The sequence below is a fragment of the Peromyscus eremicus genome, chromosome 5 (assembly GCF_949786415.1).
Source record: "Peromyscus eremicus chromosome 5, PerEre_H2_v1, whole genome shotgun sequence".
NCBI lineage: Eukaryota > Metazoa > Chordata > Mammalia > Rodentia > Cricetidae > Peromyscus > Peromyscus eremicus.
Genome location: NC_081420.1, coordinates 82,440,338 through 82,466,231, shown reverse-complemented (window position 1 = coordinate 82,466,231; position 25,894 = coordinate 82,440,338). Strand labels below are relative to the sequence as shown.

Genomic DNA, 25,894 nt, shown 5'->3' with positions numbered 1-25,894 from the left:
TTCCAGGAGCTACTAAGAGACTCTCTGGAAACAAAGCAGACCCCTTTAAATAAATTACCTGCTTCTGTTATATTATTCATTTTGTACAAGAACCCTTTCAGAGCCCTGGGGATTAAGGTAATCGCTGATATGTTAATCATTTTAATGTCTGTTATGCTAAGAGGTGTCTAATAGCTAAAAGAACCATTCCAAGTCATGCAACAAGGGGGCAAGGCTACTAATGTTCCTTCCTCTCTTGAGTTGTGAAGTCTTTCTGGTGTACAAGGCATAAAACTTCCAGCCAGGAGACAGCCACAGAAGGGACCTCCAGGCTGCAGAAGCTGCAAAGGCTAGGGTAGTGTCAGACCCAGGCAAAAGAGCTTAGGAACCAGCAATTGTCCTTTCAAGACACAGAAAGACACCCACAAGATAGGTGTACACACACACACACACACACACACACACACACACACACACACACACAGAGAGAGAGAGAGAGAGAGAGAGAGAGAGAGAGAGAGAGAGCGAGCCTACTTGACTGATGGGGCACTCTAGGGAGATGTCTGGCATTGAATGGGTGGCACCACACTGAACAGGTGTGTGCCACACAGACGAGAGGCCTTCCGGCCCTGAGCAACTAACTACTCAGTTGCCTCCATTTCTTCATCAGTGGGCAGACTCTGAATCCCCAGGACCTGGCACAGAACTGGAAAGGCTCAGAAATCCTCATTGAAACTGGCTACTTCCCTTTTCTTTTCTTAGAAAACTCAAGAGTGGAAAAAATGTTTACTGCATAGTAACACTTCTAAGTTAAATGGAGAAGATTCCTGGTGGCTCATTCTGGATGAAGGGTTGTCTGAGAGGGAGCTCCCAGAGCTATCCACCATCTAGGCCATGGGTAACCTGGCCAGCAGGTGATGGCCAGTGTCACCCTCTGCATTCCTAGTAAAAGTGTTACATGTGAAATGTAAAATGAGGTCGGCTAACTGGAGGGTGATGGTGTCTTACACACTGCTGCACACTTTTTGTTATCAAGTAAAAAGTTGTTGCTCTGGTTAGCAAAACTCTGTTTTAAATAGCCAAAACGTGCACAAAAAGAACTGTGTTACGAATGCGGGACAGACTAGGGGCCCACCAGGGTGAAGAAGAGGCTGTTCTGTTAATAATGCAAGTGATCAGCAATTTTTGGCACAAATCTGTTGAGAGTTATGAACGAATGAACCAACAAACAAATAACTGCATGAATGAACAACTGAACAAATGAATGAGTGAATGAATGAAATATGTAATTCATCAAAGGTTCTAAATTCCATGCTCTTACTTTAGGGAAAGGACTCTGAGCATGTGCCAGGTGGCCAGGTGGCCACTACAACCTCAAGTCCTGAACTGTTTCTACATTTCATATCAAAATTCATTGGAGGGTTGGTAAGACAAGCGTAAACACGATACCTATTTTATTATCTATATAAATTAGAACTGTAATCTAAAACCTTACTTGAGCCCAGATTCAACTATCATACACACATGTGTACACAGAATACCAGGCCATTAGAACGGAATTTTCTTCCTGTTCCTCATTTCCTCTCTTTCCCTCTTCCTGTACTTCAGAGTTGGGCAATCAGGCAACAGGAGACCAAAGCACGAGGCAGAAGCTTTAACAGTATAGAACACTGTGAGAGCAATCACTTTGACCGGAGAGGAGAAGCCTCTGCTGTCCTGCAGCACATGGAAATGTGGACCCGTGTCAACAAAACACAAGAATCACAGGAGCCAGATGTACGGTTTTGGAGGGTCATTTCCATTTTTATTGGACATATTTACTAAATTCACTAGCAATGTGTGACAAGTCATGCATGATTCTGGTGAGTCATTACTTCTCTTAGAAAGCAGCCTTTGAAGGATGCCTTTTCCCTAAAATGTCATTGACAGAATGTCACCTTTGAGGGTTAGGTCTGCCCCCCTCCCCCCCTGGAAAATAGAAAAAAATCTTAAAAAAAAAATCTTTGTGTGTGTAAATGTGGGTGCATGTGTGTCACAGCGCCCATAGAGAGGTCACAGGACATCCTTGGGTGTCTGTTCTCACCTTTCACCTGAGACTGGGTCTCTTGCTCACTGCTGCATACAACAGGCTAGCTGAACCATGAGCTCTGGGGATTTTCCTGCCTCTACCTCCTACCTTTCCATAGGAATGCTGGGTTTACAAGCTAACCAGGGCTTGCTTCCTGTCTGTAGGGATCCAAACTCCCATCCTCAAGCTTCCGGGCAAGCCCTTTACCACTGAGCAATTCCTCCAGCCAGAAGGACCTTAATTAGGCAGCTAGGGCAAGGGCAGATCTTGCCTGGTAGCCTGGGCAGCCTAGTCCTCCGCTCATTTCCATTTGAAGAGCGGTATTCCCATGTTGCCCCAGGCCACTCATTCCCAATGTGCATGAATTTACTCAAGGGCTCCAGCCCCAGCAGGAGATTCTTTAACAAGCCCCACCCCCACCGCCATCAAGAAATCAAAAAGTGGCTCTGCTTTCCTTTCAACTGGGAGCAGGGACAGCTGGACTGTCCTTAAGGCTGGGTCAGAAAAGGACTTCAAAACACTCATGCTTTTGATGCAACACAAATACCTTCCCTACAGACGGCTTCAGTTAACTCAGCAGTGAAGAGCCATAACCAGGCACCTTCTGACCCAAGGGTAACCAGAAGTGCCCATTAACCTATAGGCCTCTCAGGCTGTGGGCGGAAGCAGATGGGCTCTGGGTCAAATGATTTTGTCACTGATACCCTGTAAGACTATTATTGAGCTGAGAGTCCAAAAGGAATGGAAGCATTTTCCACAGTGTTGATGAGGGCTGAAATTCCTTATAATTCATTAGTCTGACCATTTATTGTCATCCTCCTGGAACTTGCACTGAGGACAACTTCGGGGGGGGGGGCACCCACACAGATGTGTGCGCATGCACCTAACTGTTCATTTAAATTGTTTCTTTTCTCCCCAACAGACTCTTAAGAGCCAATTTTTGAAAGAAGATGGAAGTAATTGTCTAACCCACAAATCAAATGTGCTGTCAGAGCCTCTGGCAAGTCCTTGTGTCCTTAACTATAGGCTGTGGAACCAAAGCAAGCTGCCATTAACAAGAGTTTTCAGTTTTATTTACAAGACTTATTATTTGTTGACATGCATGTGTAGGTATGTGTAAGTACACACGTACATTCAGACACCGGGGGAGCCAGAAGAGGGCACTGGATCCTCAGGATTTAGAGGCAGTGTGGTTGTTTCCACCAAATGTGGGTGCTGGAAACTAAACTCAAGTCTTTCGAGGGGAAGCAGGTGCTTGTCTCTTCATGCCCAGGTGTTTCAGATCTTTAAAGTTTGGCAAAGCATGGCTCTGATTTCAGCACTTAAGAGGCTAAGGTGAAGATGGAGAGTTTAAGGCCAGCCTGGCCTACTATGTAGTGGGGGACTCTGCCCCGCCCCCAAGAAAGCCAAACCAAATTCAACTCAATACAACAATGAGAACGGAGTCAACGGCTACCTATTCTCCTTTTAGCCTCTCTTCTCTGGTGTCTTAAAATGTCTACCGATGCAGGCTGGGAGTGACAAGACCTGTGGGATAGAGGGGTGGGATTACTGCCAGTTCAAGGCCAGCTGGTCTCAGAACTTGACACTTGTCTACCATTCTTGAGACCCGGATTTGATCTCTAGCAGCACACGCACACAGGTACACGTGTGCAACACATGCGCTCTCTTTCCAATGGTGCCGACAGTCCAGGGCCTGACTGTGCCGGAACATGGCTGTGACACAAAGAACAGCACTTCTTGCACATGCCACAGCTCAGAGCTAGTGTGACAGGGGACTGCAGGTCACAGAAGATATCTGAATACAGCAAATACTGTTATCATGGCCCATAGATATTAGAAGTGAAAATGAATCAGGAAGAAATGAAAAGACTAACTTTAAAAAGGCTCCAGTTCAGATTCACAAAGAACAGGGAAACAATGGAGAATCCCATTTGATGTGTGCTGGGCTTAAAACTCCAGAACCTTCTCCCGAAGGTGAAAACAGAAGAAGGTGACTGTGTACTATAAAGAAGAAAGGGACCATGTGCTTGGGGAAGGGCATTAACAAAGGCAAAGGCTCTGAATAAATATCCTGGCTATTTTCAATTGCATTTAAAACAAAGAATTAATTATAGGCAGATCCAGGCAGATAAGAAAGTCTCTTTAGAGGAAAAACATGCTCTTGAGGAAAAGATAGCAGCAAAACATTCACACCATAGTTCTGTTTATTTGTTTTGGCTGAAAAACAATCCAATATTCCTTAGGAAATTCTATTCTTTGAAACTGTATGACTGAAATACCAGGCGTAATGAAAATGTTACTAATTTTATTATCCAACATTCTTGAAAGCTTTGAGAGTTTCTCACAGAGCAACAGCAGAGCGAACCTAGATAAGGCCTGGAAACTTTTTTACTCGGTTCTGCAGTAGTCAGTCTGAAGAGAGCCTGAAGACCTGACCCTCCCTACCAGGAGTCACACGTACGTATTCCCATCACAGATGGGCTAAAATTTACCGTGGAAGATGTTCACTTACAGGATACATGAGCCTTCTAGGAAGGCCGGAAGGAAGATGTGCTCCTAGTCCACCTGAGTCTTGTTCTTGTAAAATAGCTCTTTATCTTTCTTTATATATACATTAAAGTATAGTTCTTGGGGTCCCTTAGTGGGGCTGGGGGGGGGACTGATGAATGGACAGACAGACAGTCACACAGATGGGTCTAATGGTCAACATTGGGCAAGGCAAGGCTATAAGAAACCTCTGGGGGGCTTTGCAGGGTTAGCCCTTTAACACTAAGAGGGATTTCAGCTCTTTAAGCCTTCATCTTATAAACATATTGGGCAAATATAGGGAACACGGCCACTGAAAGGCTAGGGCTGCAGCTCAGGGGTGAGTCCACGCCTAGTGTGCACAGGCCCCTGGTTCCATCCCCAGCCTCACAAAAACAAACACATCAGGCTGCAAGCAAAGGCTAAACCTAATCCAATGGACTTTACAACCTTTGGCATGTTAACTGCAGAGACCAAGATGACACACAAGCCATTTGTTTTCTAAAAGATCCCCAGTTAGGGCCAAGCTCCCCAAAAGAGCAGCCATTAGAGCCACCTGTGGTTAATTAAACTGAATTAATTAAAGTGAAAAACTCAGCCACACTTTAAGCGTGTGACAGCTGCATGTGGCCCGGGCATGGTACACATGCAACAGGCATGTGCCCTGGGAGGAGGGAGGAAGGATACCCCGTGTCATGAGTCCAGAAGGTACCGACGGCCAACCTACTGTCTGCAGGAGAAAGTCCCTCTTTGAAGATGACAGAAACCTGAGTGGATTTAAAGCTGTCTCCCCACCCCCAACACTAACTATGCTAGAAAGTTCTAAATGCTTTAAGAGGTCTTATTATTCGAGCTTTACAAAAAAACCATCCAAGCTAGGTGCCATAGGGTCCCTATGTTGCAGATGTGGAAAGAACTTTGGAATGTCTGTGTCCCCCATGAGCACGCAGCAGAAGCCATAGACCTTGGCTCCTCCATCCTCCCAAGAGGTAAACTTCAGTATCTGCCTCATGACTCTACCTGAATGGAGACACAAGCTGCGTGGGAGATATGGCCACCAGAGACCCACCACACCAACATGGGCTATGGTCTGCAGGGAGCATGGTCTTAACTAGTGTCCTCTGCCCTATGGTCTGATTGGCAAGTCAAACTTCTGACACTGAAACATGACCTTGTCATCCACACATGTACACTAAAAGAAACACACACACACACACACACACACACACACACACACACACACACACACGCTAATGTTTTAAATATATTTACAATTCGCAGCAGTCTTTGCTTGAGGTGCACGTGGTTCCCAGGCCACAGGTTAGACTCACGTGGTGTGTTTCCTTGAGGCTAAGTGCCGTGACTATCTGTCAGTGGCAGACAGGCCACTCCCACTCCCACTACTGCCCCTTCTCACCACCTGTATACCTCTGGCCTTCCAGTGGAGCAACCTCACTTCCTGGTTTTCAGGACAGGTTACAAGGATACCCTAGACCCACTTGACACCTCTGCAGCATCAGCTTGAGAGCAGCATGGCCTCCAGAATCTACCTGCTGTCCCACATTCCTTCAGACGGGCAGCCTGTTGCTATCCATCTTGTTGATTAATTCGAGGTGTGCAGGTTGCATGTGAAGGCTGTGCTGTGCACACTCAAGTCTCCATAGGCCAGGTGAGTCCAATGGACTCACCACTCCCCTGGTCTGTAGTGACTCAGTTTCACAGAGCCAATACACTGTGACACTCTTTAGAGTCATAACCTGTCAGTGACTACACATCACCTGCCCATCTAAAGTTCTTTAACCATTGCACTCACAGAGACATCTGACTGGCTCTCTGAGGATCCTGCAGGCAGGGAGGAATGCGTCTGTGATGGTGCACACTGCCCAGCTGCCTGGTCTTACCTGCGGGGAGAGCCATCCTCATGGGGGTGGATGATGACCACCTTCACAGTCACGGACGTCCGCAGCAGGTCAATCATCTGCTCATGGGTCAGGGTGGCCACAGCCACCTTGCAGATCTCCACGAGGCGGCTCCCTTGGCGAAGGCCCGCTTTCCAGGCAAAGCCAAAAGGTTCTACATCGGCAACAATTCCTTCAAAGTTCACGTGGAAGCCGAGCTGGCCCAGTCCGTTCCTCCTCAGGGTCATTTCCACAGTTTCGCAGCCTCTTGTCACTATCTAAGAGGGGAAGGAAGCTGTTAGACACAGGTTTGGCCTTTCTCCCTGGCTACATGGGACCCTACTGGGGACCCACACACATCATCTAAGTGAGCGCCCCCCTCCCCCGGCTCTATCCCCAATCACCCCTTGTTCCCCCCCCCCCCCCCCCCCCCCCCCCCCCCCCCCCGTCCCGTCCTGTCCCGTCCAAGTGATCCGAGAAGACATCTGAATCCAGAGTTTACCATGGCTGCCCTTGACAAAGAACAACGAAAGCAAAGCCCCAGTTTCAGTCTTCAGACCACGGAGAGCACACAGCAGGCAGCCTGGCTCTTGAGAAGCCGCAACCAGCAGTCTGTGAGCTTTGCATGTGTGTGCCATCCCTCCACTCCCTGACAGCTATCAGGACTCGGAGGCACTGAATTCTACTCTCCTATATAGATTACAGCAAGAGACAGAACGAGACGACCTTGTTCTTTCTGTCTCAACCATCAAACTCTAAGGCCTACTGGATGGATACTTTGATGTAACTTGAAAGAAAACAACAACAAAACATGGCCCAAAGTTCTCACACTCGGTCACTACCTCTGTGTGCAGGAAGGGCCCAGGGGAGACTGGACTGTGAGAAAACCCTTAGCTGTCCTTCACTCACTGGTCTGAAGACTTCTAGTCTGTCCCGTCAGGCCTCCTGGGAGTGACCACCCATGTCCATCTGGTACCAAGGGCCCTTGTGATCATCATGGGGCTTGTAGGTGGCAGAGGGGCCTCTGTTCCTGCCACTGCCTTTCCTTCTCTCACCTATGCCCTGGAGGCTAAGGGTCACCCCAGGCAGTTCCAGTGACACTCCTCTGGAAGACTAGGAGTCTACACAGCACCCCAAGAAGAACATGAGAGAGCCAGTTCAGTGGCTTGGTGCTGCAAGTGAGGTAATTAGTCACGGTAACCCTCTGAGGCACTGATGCAATGTGGCTTGCAACGCCATGAAAGGAAAAGCCAGCTCATTAAACATCATTTGAAGGTGATGACATCATTTTTTTTTTTTTGTGGGAAATTTCAAGTTGGGAGGTATCATCCCCCCATCTCCAAAGCCCTGGGGGCAGTGTATGGAGTTTCAGTTCAGTAAACTCCGTTTCCAGGAACCTGGCTCTCAACACATGCATTCCTATTAACGAGCCCCGTGGCTGTGAGTACAGCTGGGGAGCTGTGGCTTGCTCCCTGCATCAGCATCTGGCCTAGGTTTCCATGGTTACAAAAGTGCACACACTGCCAGTTGGCTTCTCCGAGACCAGCGTGATGCCGGGGACTCAGCAGAAAGGGGACACTCGTGTCAGTGAGGAGTGAAATTCCAAAAGGTTCACGTTTTCAATGATCTGAATTAATTTCAAACTGCTAACAGAGCAATTCCGTAGTGTCCAACCTCGACAGACATTTTCTTCACCTCTTTTTCAACTTTGTTCTAAGCAGCCCTGACACAGGCGGCATCTAAGTCGCCTGCGCGCTGGCAGATATGAACGCAACTGCTACCTGAAACTCACTATGAGGCACTAGACGGAAGAGCATCAAGAGCATTGGCCAGGCTTTGTTTCTGACTTCCTCCCCTTCATTATCATATTATTATTGTCTCCTGCTTTCAGACATTCCTGAAGTCAGACCAAGGACTCCTTGTTTCTGGAGTGCCCCACATACTTACGCAGACTCAGTAACCTGGGGAAAAGAGCGGTCTCCCATCCACGTACCTGGGAACAGCTACATAATTTGTGGGGCCCACTGGACAACACAAATGTAGGGTCTTTACTCAAAATCTATTAGGAGCTGAACGTGTGACAGGGGACCTCTATCCAACAATGGCCCTTCTCAGGATGCCTTTCCAGGACTCAGATGGCATACCCAAGGTCCCTCTGGGAGTGAGCTCTCCCCCGCTCCTGTATGCACAATGTACACTTCTGGCTGTACTCTGTACCAAAGGCAACAGACAGTAAGTGCACCACGTACAAAAAAGCGGTGTCCCTACCAGCTCTGACACGATGGTCTTCTGTAGACATTGTCTGCAGTGACTGTAACCACTCCAACACTGACCAGTGCTAACTGATTTTACTCTTTCTCACACTGGCCTTCTGACAGTGAAAGAGAGACTCACCCTCTGTGGGAAGAAAGGACAGGAAGGACTCCATATCCTTGTTTAATGAGTCTCAGTTGACTATGTGATACATCCTCCTTGGGAAAGGAGTTAATAATGGGATGTTTTATGGCCCAAACATGCTTTGTTCTTATATTACACCAAGAAATCCAAACAGCAAATTTATTGCTATTGCTCTACTGTACACACCCAAAGAGAATGTGAATTTGCTTTGTTAAAGTTGGGAACAAAAATGTGACTGTTTCACATCTTTGGCACAATGTAGGGGTTTGGGGGTTAAAAATCACATTAAGCCATTGTGACACACACTTATAATCCCAGCACTTGGGATGCTGAGGCAAGAGGATCTTAAGTTTGAAGCTGGCCTGGGATATACTGTAAGCTCCAGACAGTCTGAGTTACATGGCAAGACCCCATCTTTATTTTTTTTTGAGACAGGGTTTCTCTGAGTAACAACTCTGGCTGCTCTGGAACTTGCTTTGTAAACCAGACTGGCCTCAAACTCACAGAGATCTGCCTTCGGATTAAAGGCATGCGCCATCATTGCCTGGCTAGACTCCATCTTTTATCTTGATATGTGTGTGCATGTGGGTACATGTATATGTGTATGGAGACCAGAGGTCAATCTTGGGTGTCAGTCCTCAGGAGATGTCCACCTTGGTTTTTGAGATGAGGTCTCTTTATTATATTATTACTATAACCTGATTTAGGTGAGGCTGGCTGGCCAGCAGGCCCCAGGGATTCCCCTATCTCTGCCTCCTCAGTATTGGGATTACAGGTGCAGGGCACCATGTCTATTTCCACGTGTGCTCAGGATGTAATATGGGTCCTCGTGCTTGTGCGGGGAGCTCTTTACCAGCTGACTTATCTGCCCCACCCAGCCCCAAGGAATCCTATCTCTTTTAGAAGTCTCTTTGAAGACGGATGACTTTTCTCATTTTTTTAGGTTTTTCTAATTTAATGCCCACGTTTGTGAAATACAAGAGATTAACACATTTAAATCAAAACATTTGTTATACAAACATGCACAAAGGGAGCAGGAGAGAGGACCCAGTCGCTAGCAGACAGCAATTCTGTGGTTTTTAAGGTGTGTTGTGTCCATCACACAAACGTATAAAAAATTCTCCTGGTTTTTCTTCAATGATTATGGAAACGGTTCTTTTGAAGTTGGTTCAGCTTTTCTCCTCATGTGGTTGTGGGTAGCTTCTTCACCATGGTGGTTAATGACTCACATTAAAAAACAACCAGCAGGGCTGGGGGCGTGGCTCAGTGGATGGAGTGCTCAACTACCATGCATGAGCCCCTGGGTGCGATCTCCAGCACCACATAAAACCGGATATGGTAGATCACAGCTGTAATCACAGCACTCACGAAGTGAAAGAGACGGGTGGATTAGAAGTCCAAGGTCACCCTTGGCTACGTGGTGAGTTCAAAACTGGCCTGAATCTTCGAGACCTTATCTCAAAAGAAAAACAAAACAAACAAACAAACGAAAGAACGCAGCCCTCACTGGAACAGCTTCTGACTGCCCAAGCCCTGAAATCACGGGTGGAGTTCCCCCCCGCACAGCTTGCTGGGACTGTGACGTACAGACAGTGGAAGACACAAGCCATACTCACCACGAGCCGCTGCACTATCTCTCGGATGTCTTCGGAACAGTTATCCACTGAGGACAGCAGGATGCACTCTCCCCTTTCATAGAAGACTTTGATGCTCACTAACCCAGAGGTCCAGCCAATCACATCCCTGCAGGAACAGTTAAACACAACATTCTTGGAGTCCTTCTCTATCAACATGATGAACTCGTTAGAGATCCCAAGCAGACACTCAATGTCCGCTGATTGGCCGAAGTCCCGTGCCACCACGTGCCACATGATGGCCCCGATGCTGAACAGGTGTGCATCCTTCCTCGGTTTGACGCGCTCCTTCTTCTTTGCACCCAGGGTGATGAAGCTGAATTTCGCAGAAGTGTCCACTGTGGCGGTCGTGACAAAGTTCTCAGCCAAGTCCTTCAAGTATTCTTGCCTCGTTCGAGTAGCCATGGCCCGGAATTTTTCTGACTTATGGGCTGCGTTTTCTGCATTGATTACTTTGGCTAAAAGGAAGTCCCGGAACACGGCTGACTTTGGAAAAGTTACACCTTTGGGGATTGGGGGACCGAAGGGAGGGACATCCTTTGACCTGGAAACGCCAACGCTGAGGAAGAAAGAAAAATGAAATGAGCGAAGTCATGGCTCTCTCTTTCCTTCTTTAAGGTGACAGGTCCCCACACAGGCTGGTTAGCCCATCTATTTTGTAGACTCTTATTATTCTAATTTTAAAAGGACCAATGGACCTATTGGGGTACCACCAAATATTTGAGACACTCTACTGGCTTTCATTTGAACTAAATCAGTAAATATTAAATGAGAGGCTACATTCTGATTTTTTAAAAGCCAGTGACTCTCAGAAGAACCAAAATATTCCATTATCTACACAGAAGAACAATGAGAAGTGCTATGCTCTATAAAAGATGTACGCTGGTTTAGAAAATAGTCCTCCCATAGTAATTTAACTAGCACCAAAAAAAAAAAGAAAGAAAGAAAGAAAAGAAAAATATATGTGCCTCCAAAGTATTTTGTGCTAACAAATCATCTCACAGTATAGAACAGAAGACAGGACATGATGCAAGAATAAAGGCAGGAAGTACTTTCAAATACCTGCTGTGGTCTAAATGGGAAATGTCCTCACAGGCTCATGTGTTTAAATACTCGGTCCCCAGCTAGTGGGACCTTGTGGACATGGAGCATAGCTGGTAGATGCCCACCACCAGGGGCAGGCCTTAAAGGTGACATCTTCGCCCTCAGCCAGAGCACTCTGCACGTGGGACATCAAGGTGGGACATCAAGGTGTGAGGAGTCCCTGCCATACCTCCCTGACTAGGACAGGTGGAAACTGTGAGCCAAAACAGGTCTTTAACCCTTAGAGTGCCTGTCAGCCATGTTGTCATAACAACAAGAAAAGTAACCAAAATGCTTGCTTTGACTAAAAATAGCATCCAATAAAACAGTACCAAAACGATAAAGCTGTAGACCTGGCCTATTGCTGAGGAAGGCTCCAGAAACTCCTGAGATGCGACTTACCATGCTTGCACCAATACCACTCGGTTTAAGCAGTGTTTATATAGAACACACATTACATATTCTCTGACTATCCCTTTCTTAAGGTAGGCCAGTGGCCTAGGCCAGAGGTGCATCAACAGTTATCACTTAAGGAAAGCTTGACCTTGTGTTTGAGTCCAGGCCTCGTGAAGGAGATCCTTCACAGTGGGCCAGAGATTCCTCATGATTTGCAAGTTGATCAGTAGGTAAGCTAGGAACGAGCGGTTTCCAGGGTGTTTTCAAACGGGCTGCACATGGGGCAGGGCCAGAGTGCTCAGACTGGTGTCGTGCCTGTGGGGCGGGGCCTGGGCCTCTAGCTTCCCAGGGCTTTGCTGTCCATGAGGACCGGTGGCATCCCTTTGCTCAATTTAAGTTAATTCTGCAGCATACTCCTTTTCCTCAGTGGGTGTGGGAGTCCTCCACATTAAGACAAGGAATTGAAGGATAAGAAGAGCAGAGAAACTCAGTGGTTAGAGCACGTGCTGCACAAACCTGAGGACCAGAGTTCGGATCCCCAGAAACTGGACCAGTGAGCTCTGGACTTAACTGAGAGACTCTGCCTTGGTGAATAAGGGAGAAGAGCCACCAAGGAAGACTCCTGACATTAACCTTGGTCCTCTATTTGCATGCACACACACATACATGTGGACACTCTCAGAAGTGTGCCCATACATGCAAAACAGGCACACACATGCACACGTATGATGAAAATGGAAAAGTTAAGAAAAAAAGGAAAATAAAGAAGCCCCATACCCTAACACAAGCAGTAAGGCAGGGGCACTCCCATCAACACACAGAGCAGTCATTCATCCTAGTCACCGCCTAGGACAGAGCCTCAGATAGGAGCCAGGACTCAAAGCAGGCCTAGTGAAGATGGTCTTGGGGCCTTAAAGTCACAAGGCAAGTGGGTGCTGGGTCTCAGTGGCTCTGCCTGAGCGTCTCTAGGATTTCACCTGTCATTCATTTCCCTAACAAGCCACCCCACCTAGCTGAGAGGCTGGTGCCAGCCATGGGCCCTGGTGCAGTCTCTCAGAAAAGCAGAAAATGGAACCCCACTACTCTGAGTAGCCAGGTACTTCCTTCTTCAATGGAAGGAGGCAACTACTGCTCACAAAAATGTAATCAGAATGAGGAAGGCTAGGAAATGTAGCTCTGTAGGAGATTACATGCCCAGCACACACAAAGTAGTCCTGGCTTCAATTGCCAGCACTATCCAAAGTAAATAAAAATTGTTATCAGGTAGGTTACAACCCCAGCACTTGGGAGGTTGAGTTCCTGGCCAGCCTAGGCTACACAGTGGGAGAGGAGGGAGGAGGGACGAATGGAGGGAGGGAAATTCGGTAGTTATGGGTGCAGGAGAAGAACTGCAAGCCAAGTGGGAGGCAGGGCCCAGGCTCACCTGTAGCACACGTTCTCCGTGCAGGGGTTGTGCACCCTCACGATGACAAAGACATGCTGGAAGTGCGAGCGGATGTTCTTGGGGGTGAACGGGAGGGCACCGGGCTCCTGGAAGACGATGGTGACGATGTCGTTCCCAATGTGCCTCTTCCTCAGAAGCTGTGCAGGGAAGGAAACACCCAGAGTGACACAAAATACACTGATAGAGACAACCTGCTCGTCCTCAGCTGAGGAAGGAACAGGGAGAAGCGAAGCCCTTCCTGGGTTCCAATGGCCTTGAGCATCTTGACAGCTGGGTGTCACAAGCAGAAGACCCTCAGGAACAGAAATCTAAACACCCAAGGTCATCAGAGACAGCATGACATGGGCCCCTGGGAGGGAAGTGGGCTATCCTCCACTACAACTCCAGCTATCCATTTTACTTAGAAATCTACTTCTATTTTCTTTCCTTTTATCTTATCCAGCTATATCTTTCATTATAAAAGAGCATACTAGTGCTCAATATACTTGTAAGACAACTTATAGTTTAAGCACTTCAACTCAGAGGAGGAGACGGGGTTCAGGGAGGGGTGACCTACTATACACATATCCTGGCTCCCATGCTGGCTTGCATTTCTGCAAGAAAACCAGAAGGCTGCCTCCATGGGTAGCATAGGTCTTCAAACTAATTAACTGAAACTAGGCTTTTTGATACGATCCATATTAATTAATGAATCCAGAATTCTACTACACTAGCAGCTAGAAAACCCTATCTCTTACAATCTTATAAAACTGAAAGTCCAGGGGAGAGGAAGAAGCCAGAGTTGCTTCTGACATCACTTCTGCCAAGAATGCTCTTCATTCCAAGCTCTTCCTGGACAGTTCCTGTGTCGATGTGCAATGAGGTCTTGGCATACCTCACCCGGACAATCCTCTCTGCTCCTGAGGCTTGGATCTGAAATGTCTCCCCAAACCTCAAGCAGGAGAGCTTTGTCCCCATTCAGCAGAGCTCACTGGGGCACTCTGGCAAAGTGAGGGAGTCTCCAGGACTCTGACCTCCAGTGGATAAATCTATGAAAGGACTCATAATGGAAAGCACTACTGGGAAGGGGTGAAAATGAGGAGGTGGGGCCTGGTTGGAGGAAGCAGGACACTGTGGGAGGGCCCTGGAGGGCATATCTTGTATCCTACCTCTAGTCTTCCAGATGCCATGAGGTACATAGCTTTCCTCTGACATGCCCTCCTACCTCACCACAGAGACCAGAAACCCAGAAAGAAGCAAGTGACCATGGACTGAAACGCTGGAAGCTGTGTGTTATGATAAACCTTTTCCTTGTCCACATTGACTTTCTCAGACGTTTTGATAGTGAGAAGTCTGTCAAGGCTGCATCTCCACTCTACCCCCATACCTAGGTCACCCAGGCGCCACTCTCTTTCACTGGCTGGTTTATGTTCCTATATAGGTTGTGGTCTTCCCAAGGACAGGAGATAACCTGACTGGCTTCCTAACTTCCAAAGGCATGCCCAGCACCAAGTAGGCACCCAATGCACATTTGCTAAATGAATAAATGAGGCACACAAACCTTACACTGTGCATTCAAACCATGCTCACCTTCCAGTGACTACATGCCAACCAACCCCCCACCCCCCACCCCGCCAACACAAACACAGGAGGCCCCCCTGGAAATACAGGCAAGCAGCATGGAAGTGAGCCCCCTCCACTTCAGATGCAGCCAGTCACCCCCCAAAGAGCGGGTGCCATCACTGCAGGACTGTGCCCATCTCCAGCAGTAAATCTCCCTTCACTGGCAACAACAAAGATCACGGCCTTGCCCTATGGAACATGTTTCATGGTCCAGGGCATCAAGTTCAACTTTTAAAACCTTTTAAACTCACAAATAAAAAGGAGCCATAGTGAGCTCCTGGCTTTTACCTTAACCCACAAAGAGCCCAGGAAGTGAAAATGCAAAGCTCCTCCTCAGAGTCCTCCAGGGGCCAGTGAGACCCATGGTCACAGCCGGGAAGAGTCCCACTTATACCCTGTGGTTAACTTTCTCAGCACAGGGAACTCAATGCACTGCCAGAGAAGTCTTGAAACATGTATTAATACACGGTAGCAGGTCTACTGAGCCTCCCTGTTCAAATTCACAATTTTAACAGACTTCGATATACCTCTAAGTAAAATGTACCATTTCAAATTCACACGAAGAAAACTACAGTAAAAACTACATTAGGCAAAACAGTTCTCTCCTCTTCCCTGATACCTGAAAAGCTTATTTTCACATGTGATCAGACACAGAAGATCAGGAATGAAGCAACTGTTAAAGGAGAAATAGGCCTGGTGCTGTGGTTGGACACAGCTGTAGAACACAGAACACAAAAGCCTGTCCTGCACATCATTCATTTAGTTTCCAAAGCACAGGCCATCTTAGACTGATGGCAGAGCTAAGACAGCCAAAGGCTTGGCAGGGGCTCTGCACCACATGTGTCCAGAGCACTCACTGTACACCGTGTCCCTTGGCACTCAATGACTGAGCTACGAGCATGCGGCACACAGTAGGACCCTGTCTCAAAGCACCAACACACCAACAGAGGCAGATAGCCTCGTACAGTTAAACAAGGCCTGTCTTCCCAAAGACAGCCTTTCTTGCTCCTCACAGAAGCACAAAAGGTAGCTGGTAGCTCTTGGTTCCCATCAGCAAGTCCACCTCCAATTTAACTGATGTTTCAAACACTCATCACTGATTTACCATCTCATATGACCATTCTTTACTGACAGCAAGAGGAAATGTACAAACCAGCCAAGCAATGATACTGTACAGATAAAGATGAAGACACAGAACAGAGCGTGGATTTTCAGTGCTTTCCTGACAAGGCCAAGGTGGAAAAGGCCTCTCCCAGCCCTCAGCTTCCACAGCAGCCCTCAAGCTGGTCATTCCTCTGCAGGGGTGGGGAAGAGGCAAACCACAGAGCCACGTCTGTGCTGTATCCTGGCAGACAGTGTCAATCAGGGGGACACAGGCATCACCGTGATCTGCTCAGAGAGCACTCAACAAGCCAGGCTGCTCTAGGATCCAAGTGCTCATCAGCTGTAGCAACCAGGACCCAGAAGGTGCAAAACCCTTCACAGCAGGGCCTGGAGCCAGTCTAACACAGCCCAACCCAACCCAAGCATTGCAGCCTGTAAGTCCACTATGAGCATAAACAAAAACCCCAAGGGCCTGGTCACTCCTGAGTAATTCACAGGGTTTGATGCCCCTTTCCAGTCAGGGCCACCTGAACATATGCACTAAGAGAGAAAAGGTTACAGTGTGCCAGGCACTGAGCTGTCTCCTCTTTCATGAGCCTACTCTGAGGAAAGGGTGTCTCTGCCAAGGTGAGGTTTGAAGTTGCCTTGTGAAGTTCTTGGTAATGACGTCACATGCTGGCTGAGCCGTGGTTTGGTCAGAGAAGGGGCGCACAGGAAACACAGCCTTAGGAGAGACCAGTGTGAGCTTAGCCTGTGTAGAGATTTAGGGTCCAGGGGCCAGGAAAGCTTCTCCTGTGGGAAGAGCTCAGGCCTGCTGAATGTTCCCAGGACTTTACTACCTCAACAAGCAGCTCCCAGATTGATTTATTACAGGCACAAACACACGAAATCAGATCCTCTGAGGACAAGCCTGGACCAGTTAGCAAGTTACAAACACTCTGTTGCTACTAAGACCAGGGGTACAGGCAGAGTTGGGGTTCCAGCTGGGCGGAGTCCAATGGCAGTTACCGTGAGACTGGCCCTTCAGACTTTTCTGCTTTTGCTATTAAGTTTGTGGGCATTATTTGTGGGATGAGAGAAATGGCAAGAATCAGGAGAACCTGTGGCAAAATTGTAATAGCCATGCCCATGATCAGAGAGTGCCACTGTTTAGCTAAACCCAGAACATTCCGCCAGCAGCTTGCAATCAGCAACGTCTACCAAATGCCTGGGTGAAGAAAGTTGCCAAAACTATTGAGGCATCCAGATCTTTAGCAATGGGGGCAAAGCCAACATGCTAATTTAGTCACCTAAAATACCCATGAGCCACACCTATGGGATTATAAAGCAGTAACAATAAAATTTGGGCATACTGCACATGATGTTGTTCAGGGACTGAGAGCTGGGACTGGCAGTGAAGGCTGGTAATCCCAGGAATCTAGGGATAGATCTTCCAAAGATGAAGGGGGAAGAACAGTAAATACTAGAAAATGCTGCGGGTCATTCAGGAAGGTCAAGGACCGAGCTAAGAGTCTAAGGAAAACATTCAGCTGGGGAGTGCCGAGAAGGGGGGGGGGGGAGCGAAGTATAAAGCACTGTTCCTCAGGGCAAAGCCCAGTGGTTTTCCTAGCTGAAGGACCTTTGGGGCTTAAAACTAGTGGTAGGGGGAAGAGGCAGCTGGTTTCTTCTTTGGGGAAAAACATATATAAGTTTTGGTTCAATTCATGGATTTCACAAATGTTTAAGAAATGAGAAAATTCAGGGCTGAAGAGATGGCTCAGCAGTTAAGAGCACTGGCTGCTCTTCTAGGTGATCCAGGTTTGGTTTTCAGCACCCATATGGTGGCTCACAACCATCTGCAACACCAGTTCCCAGCACACACTCATACACATAAAATAAATAAAATTAAACTAAAAAGGAAATGAAGTAATGCTCTGTCATTAATTATGTTTCATTCTTCAGACAGTCCCTCTAGGGCCACCCTGCGGTCTCTGTGCACAGGAATGCAGGTGTTGTGTCCAAAATGTAAATGCTCAGAAAGGACTCTACCTCAGTCCTGTCTTAACTCTAATACAAATGCCACAAATCACATCCTAGCAGCTATGATCTTCCCTAGGAGCCACCTCCAGACACTCAGGCAGCCTTCTTCCTTTAGAGGGGCTGGGGGTGGGGCTGCTACTCCACAGGACCACCTTACATGCCCCGAACTCCCAAGTTCACAGAGCAGCTGCAGCACTGCCAGTATTTGCTATCAATTCTAGTAATTTCGGTAAAAAAAAAAAAAAAAGCAAACGAACAAAACGAAACTCATTTTATAGCTCTACAAAACATCCTGTTAATTACTTTGTGGTGTTTTAGGCATCGTTAAGCTTTCAACACTTCTTAAGTCTATGGGAGTGACTGCCAGTGTAGAAGAATCCTTTCCCCATTTTACAAAGGGTCAATACATTGTGTCATTAAATAATGAAGTAAAACCCCAATGAGGAGCAGCAGCCAAGAACAGGTTTAGCTCCCACTGCAGTTAATATTTTCTATAAATAAGTTATTTACCCACATGTAGAAACCTGTCGGTCAACACAGCTGTTCTCACAACTAACATGGTAGACATGGGGTTCTCTTAAAAAGTCTGCATAGTCAGCTTCTCAGTTTCCTGATCAATTAAAAATACAACAATATTCCCATAAAGGCTCAGATATGCTACAGTAACAGAGAGTGTCAGCTTAACAGGAGCAGCCTATGGCTTAAATGTAAAATTTCAGTCTCACTCTTCCCCAGCTGCACGGTGGGTATGGGAGGCTGGATGGATGTGCTGGTGGACATGGGAATGGGGACATACATGACTCACACAGGAGGCCTTACCTGCTGCCTGTTGTTTGGCATATATGGAAGCAACGTTGACACGTGGAACATGAGTTCAAAGTCTTTGTATGTGGTATAGAGGGAGTGAGTCCCTGTGGAATCCGCTGAAAACAAAGTAATTATAAAGCTAGTTAGGCAAGCACAGAATCAGGGCTCTACCACTTGGATGGTGATTTCTGCAAAAGGTATTTGGGTTGAAAAGTACAAGCTACACTGTGTGGAAACCTCTCTGGCACTCGGCCCAGTTGTTAGCAGCTCTCACCTGGAGCTCCCCCACTCCCCCAGCCTCTGCTTTCCTGTCAACTTTCTACTGAGCATGCTCTCATTGACTCAGGGACCCAGGAGGGGAGACTATGGTCTCTTTCTGTACCTCCTTCCTGCACAAACACACATGGTAAGAAATGGTAAAGTGAGGCTGGGGAATCGGTTCAGTCGGTAGGGTGCTTGCCAAGTGAGTGTGGGAACTGAGCTAGGATCTGCAGCTCCCATGTGAAAGTTGAGGTGAGGAGTGTATGTCTGCACTTGGCCAGCAGGCGCAGCCTCATCAGTGAGCTCCAGGTTCAGTGAAAACCCAGGTTTAAGGAGTCAAGTGGATGGACCAGTGAGCTAGCTCAGCAGGCGATAGCTACTGCCACACAAGCTAGAAGATCCAAGACTGATTCCTGGAACCCACACAAACCAGAAGGACATAGGGCTGATACACCCATAATCCCAGCCTTTCTATGGCAAGATAGGGGGTGGAAACAGAATTGCCCCAACTCACAGGGCTCAGATAGCCTGGAATACTTCATGTAGCATCAGAAACGAGACACCCTGCCTCAACAACATGAGAAGAGGAAACCGATTGCTCCAAGTTGTTCTATGATCTACCTCCACATGCCCATTGTGGTGTTGTGCATTCAGGTCACGTATGAGAAATAAAAATTAAAAGGCATAAGGTGGAAAACAATATAAGAGGATACTGACATTGACCTCTGGTCTCCACATGAACCTGCATGCACCCTGCACAATGTACCATACATACATATTATAAACAAGAAATGGTGGTGTCTGAATTGTTGATTGTAAAGCTAGTCATCTGTTGTTTTTAAATGTATATAAACACACATAAACATGCATATAAATACACAGGCTACTCACATACACATGCACGTAAACATACACTCACAAAAACACAGGAACTCACACATATACAAACACAAGCTACACAGGCTATTTGCATATGCACTTGCATACCCATGCACTTGCACACATGCTTACTCTTATTGTCCAGCTGTGCACGATACTTGCTGAAGCCTTTCAGCCGCACTCTCTGGCCGAGGAGGTCCAGGAACTCCTCGAAGGCTGGCCCTGCTGTCTCGTTGTTGTACATTTCCTCTTCCGTGCTCTGCCCAGCTTTGCAGTACAGGATCCCAATTTTGTGCTGAAAGCTCAGCTGAAATGAGAGGAAACATGATGAACTTGGCAGACTCCAGACCTGCTCGCTCCTAGCCAAGTTAAAGCTGCGGAAGCCTGGGATCTGGTTCCCAGGAAAGCATGCTGGAAGAAGTCCCAAAAGCAACTCTCATTGTGCAAGATGTTACAAATAGGAACCAAGTCCAGAAACCCCAGGATACAGCTAGAGAAGAGTGAAAGGCCCCAAGAAATAGCGCCTATGGCCAGAGCCATGTGGGATTTGAGAAAGAGTGGGCAGCCCTGTTCAGACACGAAGCTAAAACGGCAACAGTGCAAATGCCTCATCTAACACACTTCATAGCATAATTAGGATTATCTTCCAAGTTCGGAAGAGGGAAAGGCCATGGACTTTGAAAAATTTCCTCTCTCCAGCTCTTTTGTCTTTTTCTTCTGTAATTTATTTGAACATTCATGGGAAAATGTTGGCTGAAAGGAGGGAAATCAAATCAAATTAAGGTCTGGGAAGAGAAGAACTCCAGTGAGAACTGCCATTCGTGTGCACGCATAGAAAATGTTTTGTTTCCACCAAAGTACGTTTGGTTGTACAATTATAGTCATTTCTCACATTTTTGACTGTTTTGAAAAGAAAACATTGGCTATAGACACGATACTCCAGAAAGAGCCGTAGCAGCAACTGAACAGTTCCTGCCGCAATCCTACCTCACAGTCAATACCGTGTCAAAGTGGAAGCCACAGATTTCCTCCAGAATCACAAAGAAACTAGATCCAGCTTCAGCAATTGCTCCCTCCCCACAAAAGATCTGCTTCTCAGTCCTGCTAGCAGAGGCCTTGATCTGCCTAGCAGCAGCTGAGCCTGAGAGACTGACCAACTTCAGATGTCACCAACTCCCTACAGATACGGATCCATAACATGCCGGCCTTCAGTACTGAGATGGGAAACAGCCTCTAACAGAACTCCACAGCTGACTCCAGCAGCAAAGCAAGGCAGGATGATAGGCAGTTCTTGGAGCAAGAACACAGACTAACAGTCTCAGCCACCTCATTATCCATGGTGCTGGTGCTTCCTGGGTGACCCCAGCAGGCAGCGGAAGTTTCCCTATCTCTTTGATGGGTGCCCACAGCATGAAAGAACCAGCTTTCTCTGCTGACAGATGCCGGGGTGGGTGGGGAATGTGGGGCCACAAGCTCCTCATCACAAAGATGACAATGGCTTTGGCCTTGACTGTGGGTGTTCAGAGGTTATGCAGCAACCACCGAGTACCTGGTGTTAAGGGCTTACTCTTTACTGGGGTCAAAAAGAAAGTTTTTCCCCAAAATAAAAAAAAAAAAAAATCACCAAATACAATAAAAAAAATGCTTTGTTGTTTCTTTCTGAATAGTAGTTAGCCCCGAGTTTCTTGGGAGATGGTTTAGGATCTTCAGAGCTTTAGGGACAGAGGTGTTGACTTCAGGGAGTCCAGATTGACATCAGGAAGCTCCAAACACATCCTCTGTACTTTCCCCTCCATTACCAGAGACTCACAGTTGCAACGTCCACCATCCAACTACGGAACATCAGGGCCATCACCTGCCATGTCCGTGTCCTCCAAGGTATGTATGGCTTCAAGATGGCTGAGTAGAGCCCTTCATGGCTGGCAATGCAATCCCTGTCTCCCCACACCTGGTGGACTTCTGGTATTCCTTGGGGCTTTATTCAGGCAAAGGGTGGATAACTGGGGATTGAAATCCTGGAAGACTATCTGCTTAGTACTATGCTATGGCTTTCACTGTCTTCCATGCATCCAAAAAACCCAATTGTGTCTAGACCCAAACTGAATGGAAACGGTGTTTCCAACCACCAGACCTGCATTACAGGTACCAAGTGTTGGGATTCTGCTGTGCTCCAGTTGCATGACCGCACATGCGCAGTTCAGGAGCTTGACAAGGGGTCTTACATCTTACGTTCTCAGTGTGCACTGGTGATTTTGTATGCGTGGTGTGGTCACACAATCTGCGCATGCATGTCGTAGCTGTGTAAGCCTACCTGCACCTTAAAGAGCTGTGATTCAGACCCCACCCTCTCTCTCTATTCTGTTCTCTCTTCCCCCCACTATCTTTCTCTCTCTGCATGTGCTCTTGTCCCCTCCCCCCCCCTTCCTCCTAAAGCTCTGATACTGACACTGGGTGTACTTGTGGCCGTGACCTTTCCATGTGGTAACCTGCGCTGCATCTCATTCTGACACCAAGACCTTTGGGAAATGTAATGACAGAATCAGAATCGAGATCCTGTAGATACGGGGACACACACAACATGGCCAGGATCAGGGCTGCACTCATGGGCTGTCACCACCATACCTCCCTCATCTGTTCTCCAGTGAGAGAGAAATGATTCCAGGGACCAAGAACCATTTACTACATGTTGGCCACAATCTAATGTTATTCAGGAAGTAACCTACTATCACCTGGCTTCTTTTAGAAAACTGAAAAAAAAATGGTCAAATGGCACTTCCCTTTTCCTCCTCCTAGTCCACCGGAAGCCAGTAGCAGGCTCTGCTGCTCACTGCCACATCCAAGTAAACATTCTGACTCCTTTGTACAGAACTCTCATCTTCCCAGACCACTCTTCAATCCCTCACCTGTTGACCTCAGGCTGATCTCAACACTTCCCCACTGCTCCAACCCAACCTAACCGATCTGAGATAAACTGTAGGCAGGCTGCAGTCCAATGCCAGTGCTGGGACATGAGAACTATGGCACACGCTTGTCAAAGTCTCCTGTGGCTCAGGGCTGTGAGCAGAATATACGCACAGATAGCAGGGGACTCAGACACATCTCTTCCTACTGGGGCAGGGTCAAGACTGGCCACTGTTCCCAACACCAGAAGCTTTAGGTGGTAGTTTGAACAGAAATGGCCCCATAGGTTCATATATTTGAATGCTTAGTGATCAGGGAGTGACACTACTTGAGAAGGATTAGAAAGATTAGGAGGTGTGGCCTTGTTGGAGGAAGTGTGTCACTGGGGGTGGGCTTTGAGGTTTCAAAAGCCCACACTAGGCCAGCATCTCTCTTTCTCTGCTCATGGATCAGGATGTTAGGACTCTCAGCTACTTCTCCAGCACCATGTCTGCTTGCATACCACCATGCTTCCCGCCATGATGATAATGGAATAACTGTAAGCAAGCCCACAATTAAGTGCTTTCTTTTATACAAGTTACCTTGGTCACGGTGTCTCTTCACAGCAACAAAACAGTAACTAAGACACTTTGTCATTATCAACAAGAAGTTTTAAACACAAATGACGGTAGCAAAAAAGAAAGCCTATGAATTTCCTTGACAATCATGCTACGTGTGCAGCAACTCAGCTCCCAGGCTCCATCACACAGCTCAGTTGGTGGTATGGATCTGATGCCTATGTGGAGCAAATCTGATGTCCACCTGGTGTGTCTGGGCATGTGCCCTATAGGGGAGGAGCAGCTGGCCTTTAGAACAGACTTTGTCAAATACGCTATAATGTGTTGTGTCCCTGGGAGCTATCACCCAGCTAGGTAACTCTTGTTAAAGGTCAACCTATGAATTTCCTAATGTATAAACCAGAACATCTCTTTAGGAAGGAAAAAAGGTAATGTACGGAGCAGAGATAGCTCAGTAGTTAAGCACACTTGCTACTCTTACAGAGGATCCAGTACCCACATGATGGCTCAGAATCACCTCTAACTCCAGTTTTAGGGAATCTGATACCCTCTTCTGGTGTGCATATATCCACACAGGGAAATAGTCACACATAAAAATAAATAAATTTTTAAAAAACAAAAAGGAAAAGGGGGCTGGAAAGATGGCTCGTTGGTTATGAGCACCTGCTGTTCTTCCAGAGAATCTGAACTCCCAGCATCCCCGTGAGGTGGCTCACAACTGCTTATAATTTCAGCTCCAGGATATCTGATACTCTTCTCTGGCTTTCACATGTACTGGCGTGTGTGCGCGCGCGCGCGCACACACACACACACACACACACACACACACACACACACACACACTTCTAAAAAAAGGAAAAAATGGCATTCTAGAAGTTGGGAGGTGAATTTATACAGACAATGTGTCAGAACCCCCGAGGCCTCGCATCATAACTTTTCAGATTATCACAGTGTTCTGTCTCCTTGCTTGGAACATCTTACCAAAATCCAACAACAAAATGAACAAGCTGGACTCTCCTCACCTGACTATGTCCTGAAGGGAAGTGAGATGGCCAGGAGCCAATCACAGGGAACAGAAGAGCTACAGAATCCAAGAAAGAGGAGCCACAGCAAGGTTAATTACTATTTAAATATCGGACTCCTTTTGTGGGCTGGGGCCCTCCCTGGCAGATGTGCTTTCAGAAAAATCAACAGAACAGCGGGGTCTGGAGGAGGAGGGCAGCACGGGCAGGGGATGGCAAACTGCATCTCTTTCAGGGGTAAAGTAAGTAGCCTCTTTTCTCAACAGTCCTCCATATCCAGAACACAGGAGGAGTTGGAGCTGAAAGGTCAGCTGGCACTCAGCTCCAAACATCATCACAAAGACGGCCATGTCAACATCGCAAAGCCAGAAGACAGAGCAAGCGAGACAACCTGAGTTCTGCCTTCACAGTCAGTTCACTGATGTTCTGTTCTAAGACAGTGTTCACTCAGAGTCTGAAAAAGCCGGGCATAGCTTCTGGACCTGCCTGCCTTACGACCTCACAGTCACCTGCCTCACTCTGTAAGGACACAGCATGCCACTGTTGTCATGTGGTCTCACCACTCTGCTCCCACAAAGCAGAACCATGGGTTGAGAAAAATGGACCCTCTGTTGAATTTTCTAGAGTGGTCTTAGAGGCCATACACTTTACTTGGAGACATTTATAATAATTGGTCTTAAAAGAGAGAACATGAGAACCTGGTATAGAGGTCCTGTCTATAATTCTGGCTACCTGGAAGAGTGAGGCAGGAGGATTGAGTTCAAGACCACAATAAGACCTTACCTTGAGAGAGGGGCAAGCGTGCAGAGTGTGTGAATGTGTGTGTGTGTCCCATTTTCAAGTGCACACTCCAGGTTTGTATGAGCTTTCTGGCCACACATTCTACGCACCCCTTGTTCATCCAGCTTGAGCAGCTGCTCCGGGACCTTGGGGGAATTGGCTGCCTGGCGCAGGCACTGGATGCTCAGCTCCGGGATAACAAACTCCAGGACTTCCTTGAGGGGCAGGCCCCGGGCGGTGCCATGGCGGGCTGTGGAGGGAACAGCATCTTCTAGGATCGCTCCCCTCAGAGTTGTGAGCTGGGGCAAGAGACTCCAGTTAGTACCTGCTGCTGTTTATTCACAGGGGATCTAACAGTTTAGCAAACGAAAGCAAGAGACTCCATCTGAGACATAAAACCAGCATTCCTCTATCAACAACTTTACACAGGGATGGGGAGAAGACACCAGGAGGGGAAAAAAGATGAGACAAACAGATGAGACCTGGAGAATGAAGGAAACAACAAGTAATTAACCCTGAAGCTCTGAAACCCCA

General features: G+C 47.4%; 1 protein-coding gene across 1 annotated transcript in view; it reads right to left on the bottom strand.

Annotated features, from left to right (window-relative positions):
- The window catches only part of Sipa1l2 (signal induced proliferation associated 1 like 2), a 92,827-nt gene that overhangs the window by 47,913 nt on the left and 19,020 nt on the right, over window positions 1-25,894 (bottom strand). The window contains 6 exon segments of the mRNA XM_059263803.1: window positions 6,478-6,752; window positions 10,488-11,064; window positions 13,408-13,565; window positions 18,973-19,076; window positions 20,233-20,407; window positions 25,471-25,659. Coding sequence (XP_059119786.1) covers window positions 6,478-6,752; window positions 10,488-11,064; window positions 13,408-13,565; window positions 18,973-19,076; window positions 20,233-20,407; window positions 25,471-25,659 — 1,478 coding nt within the window.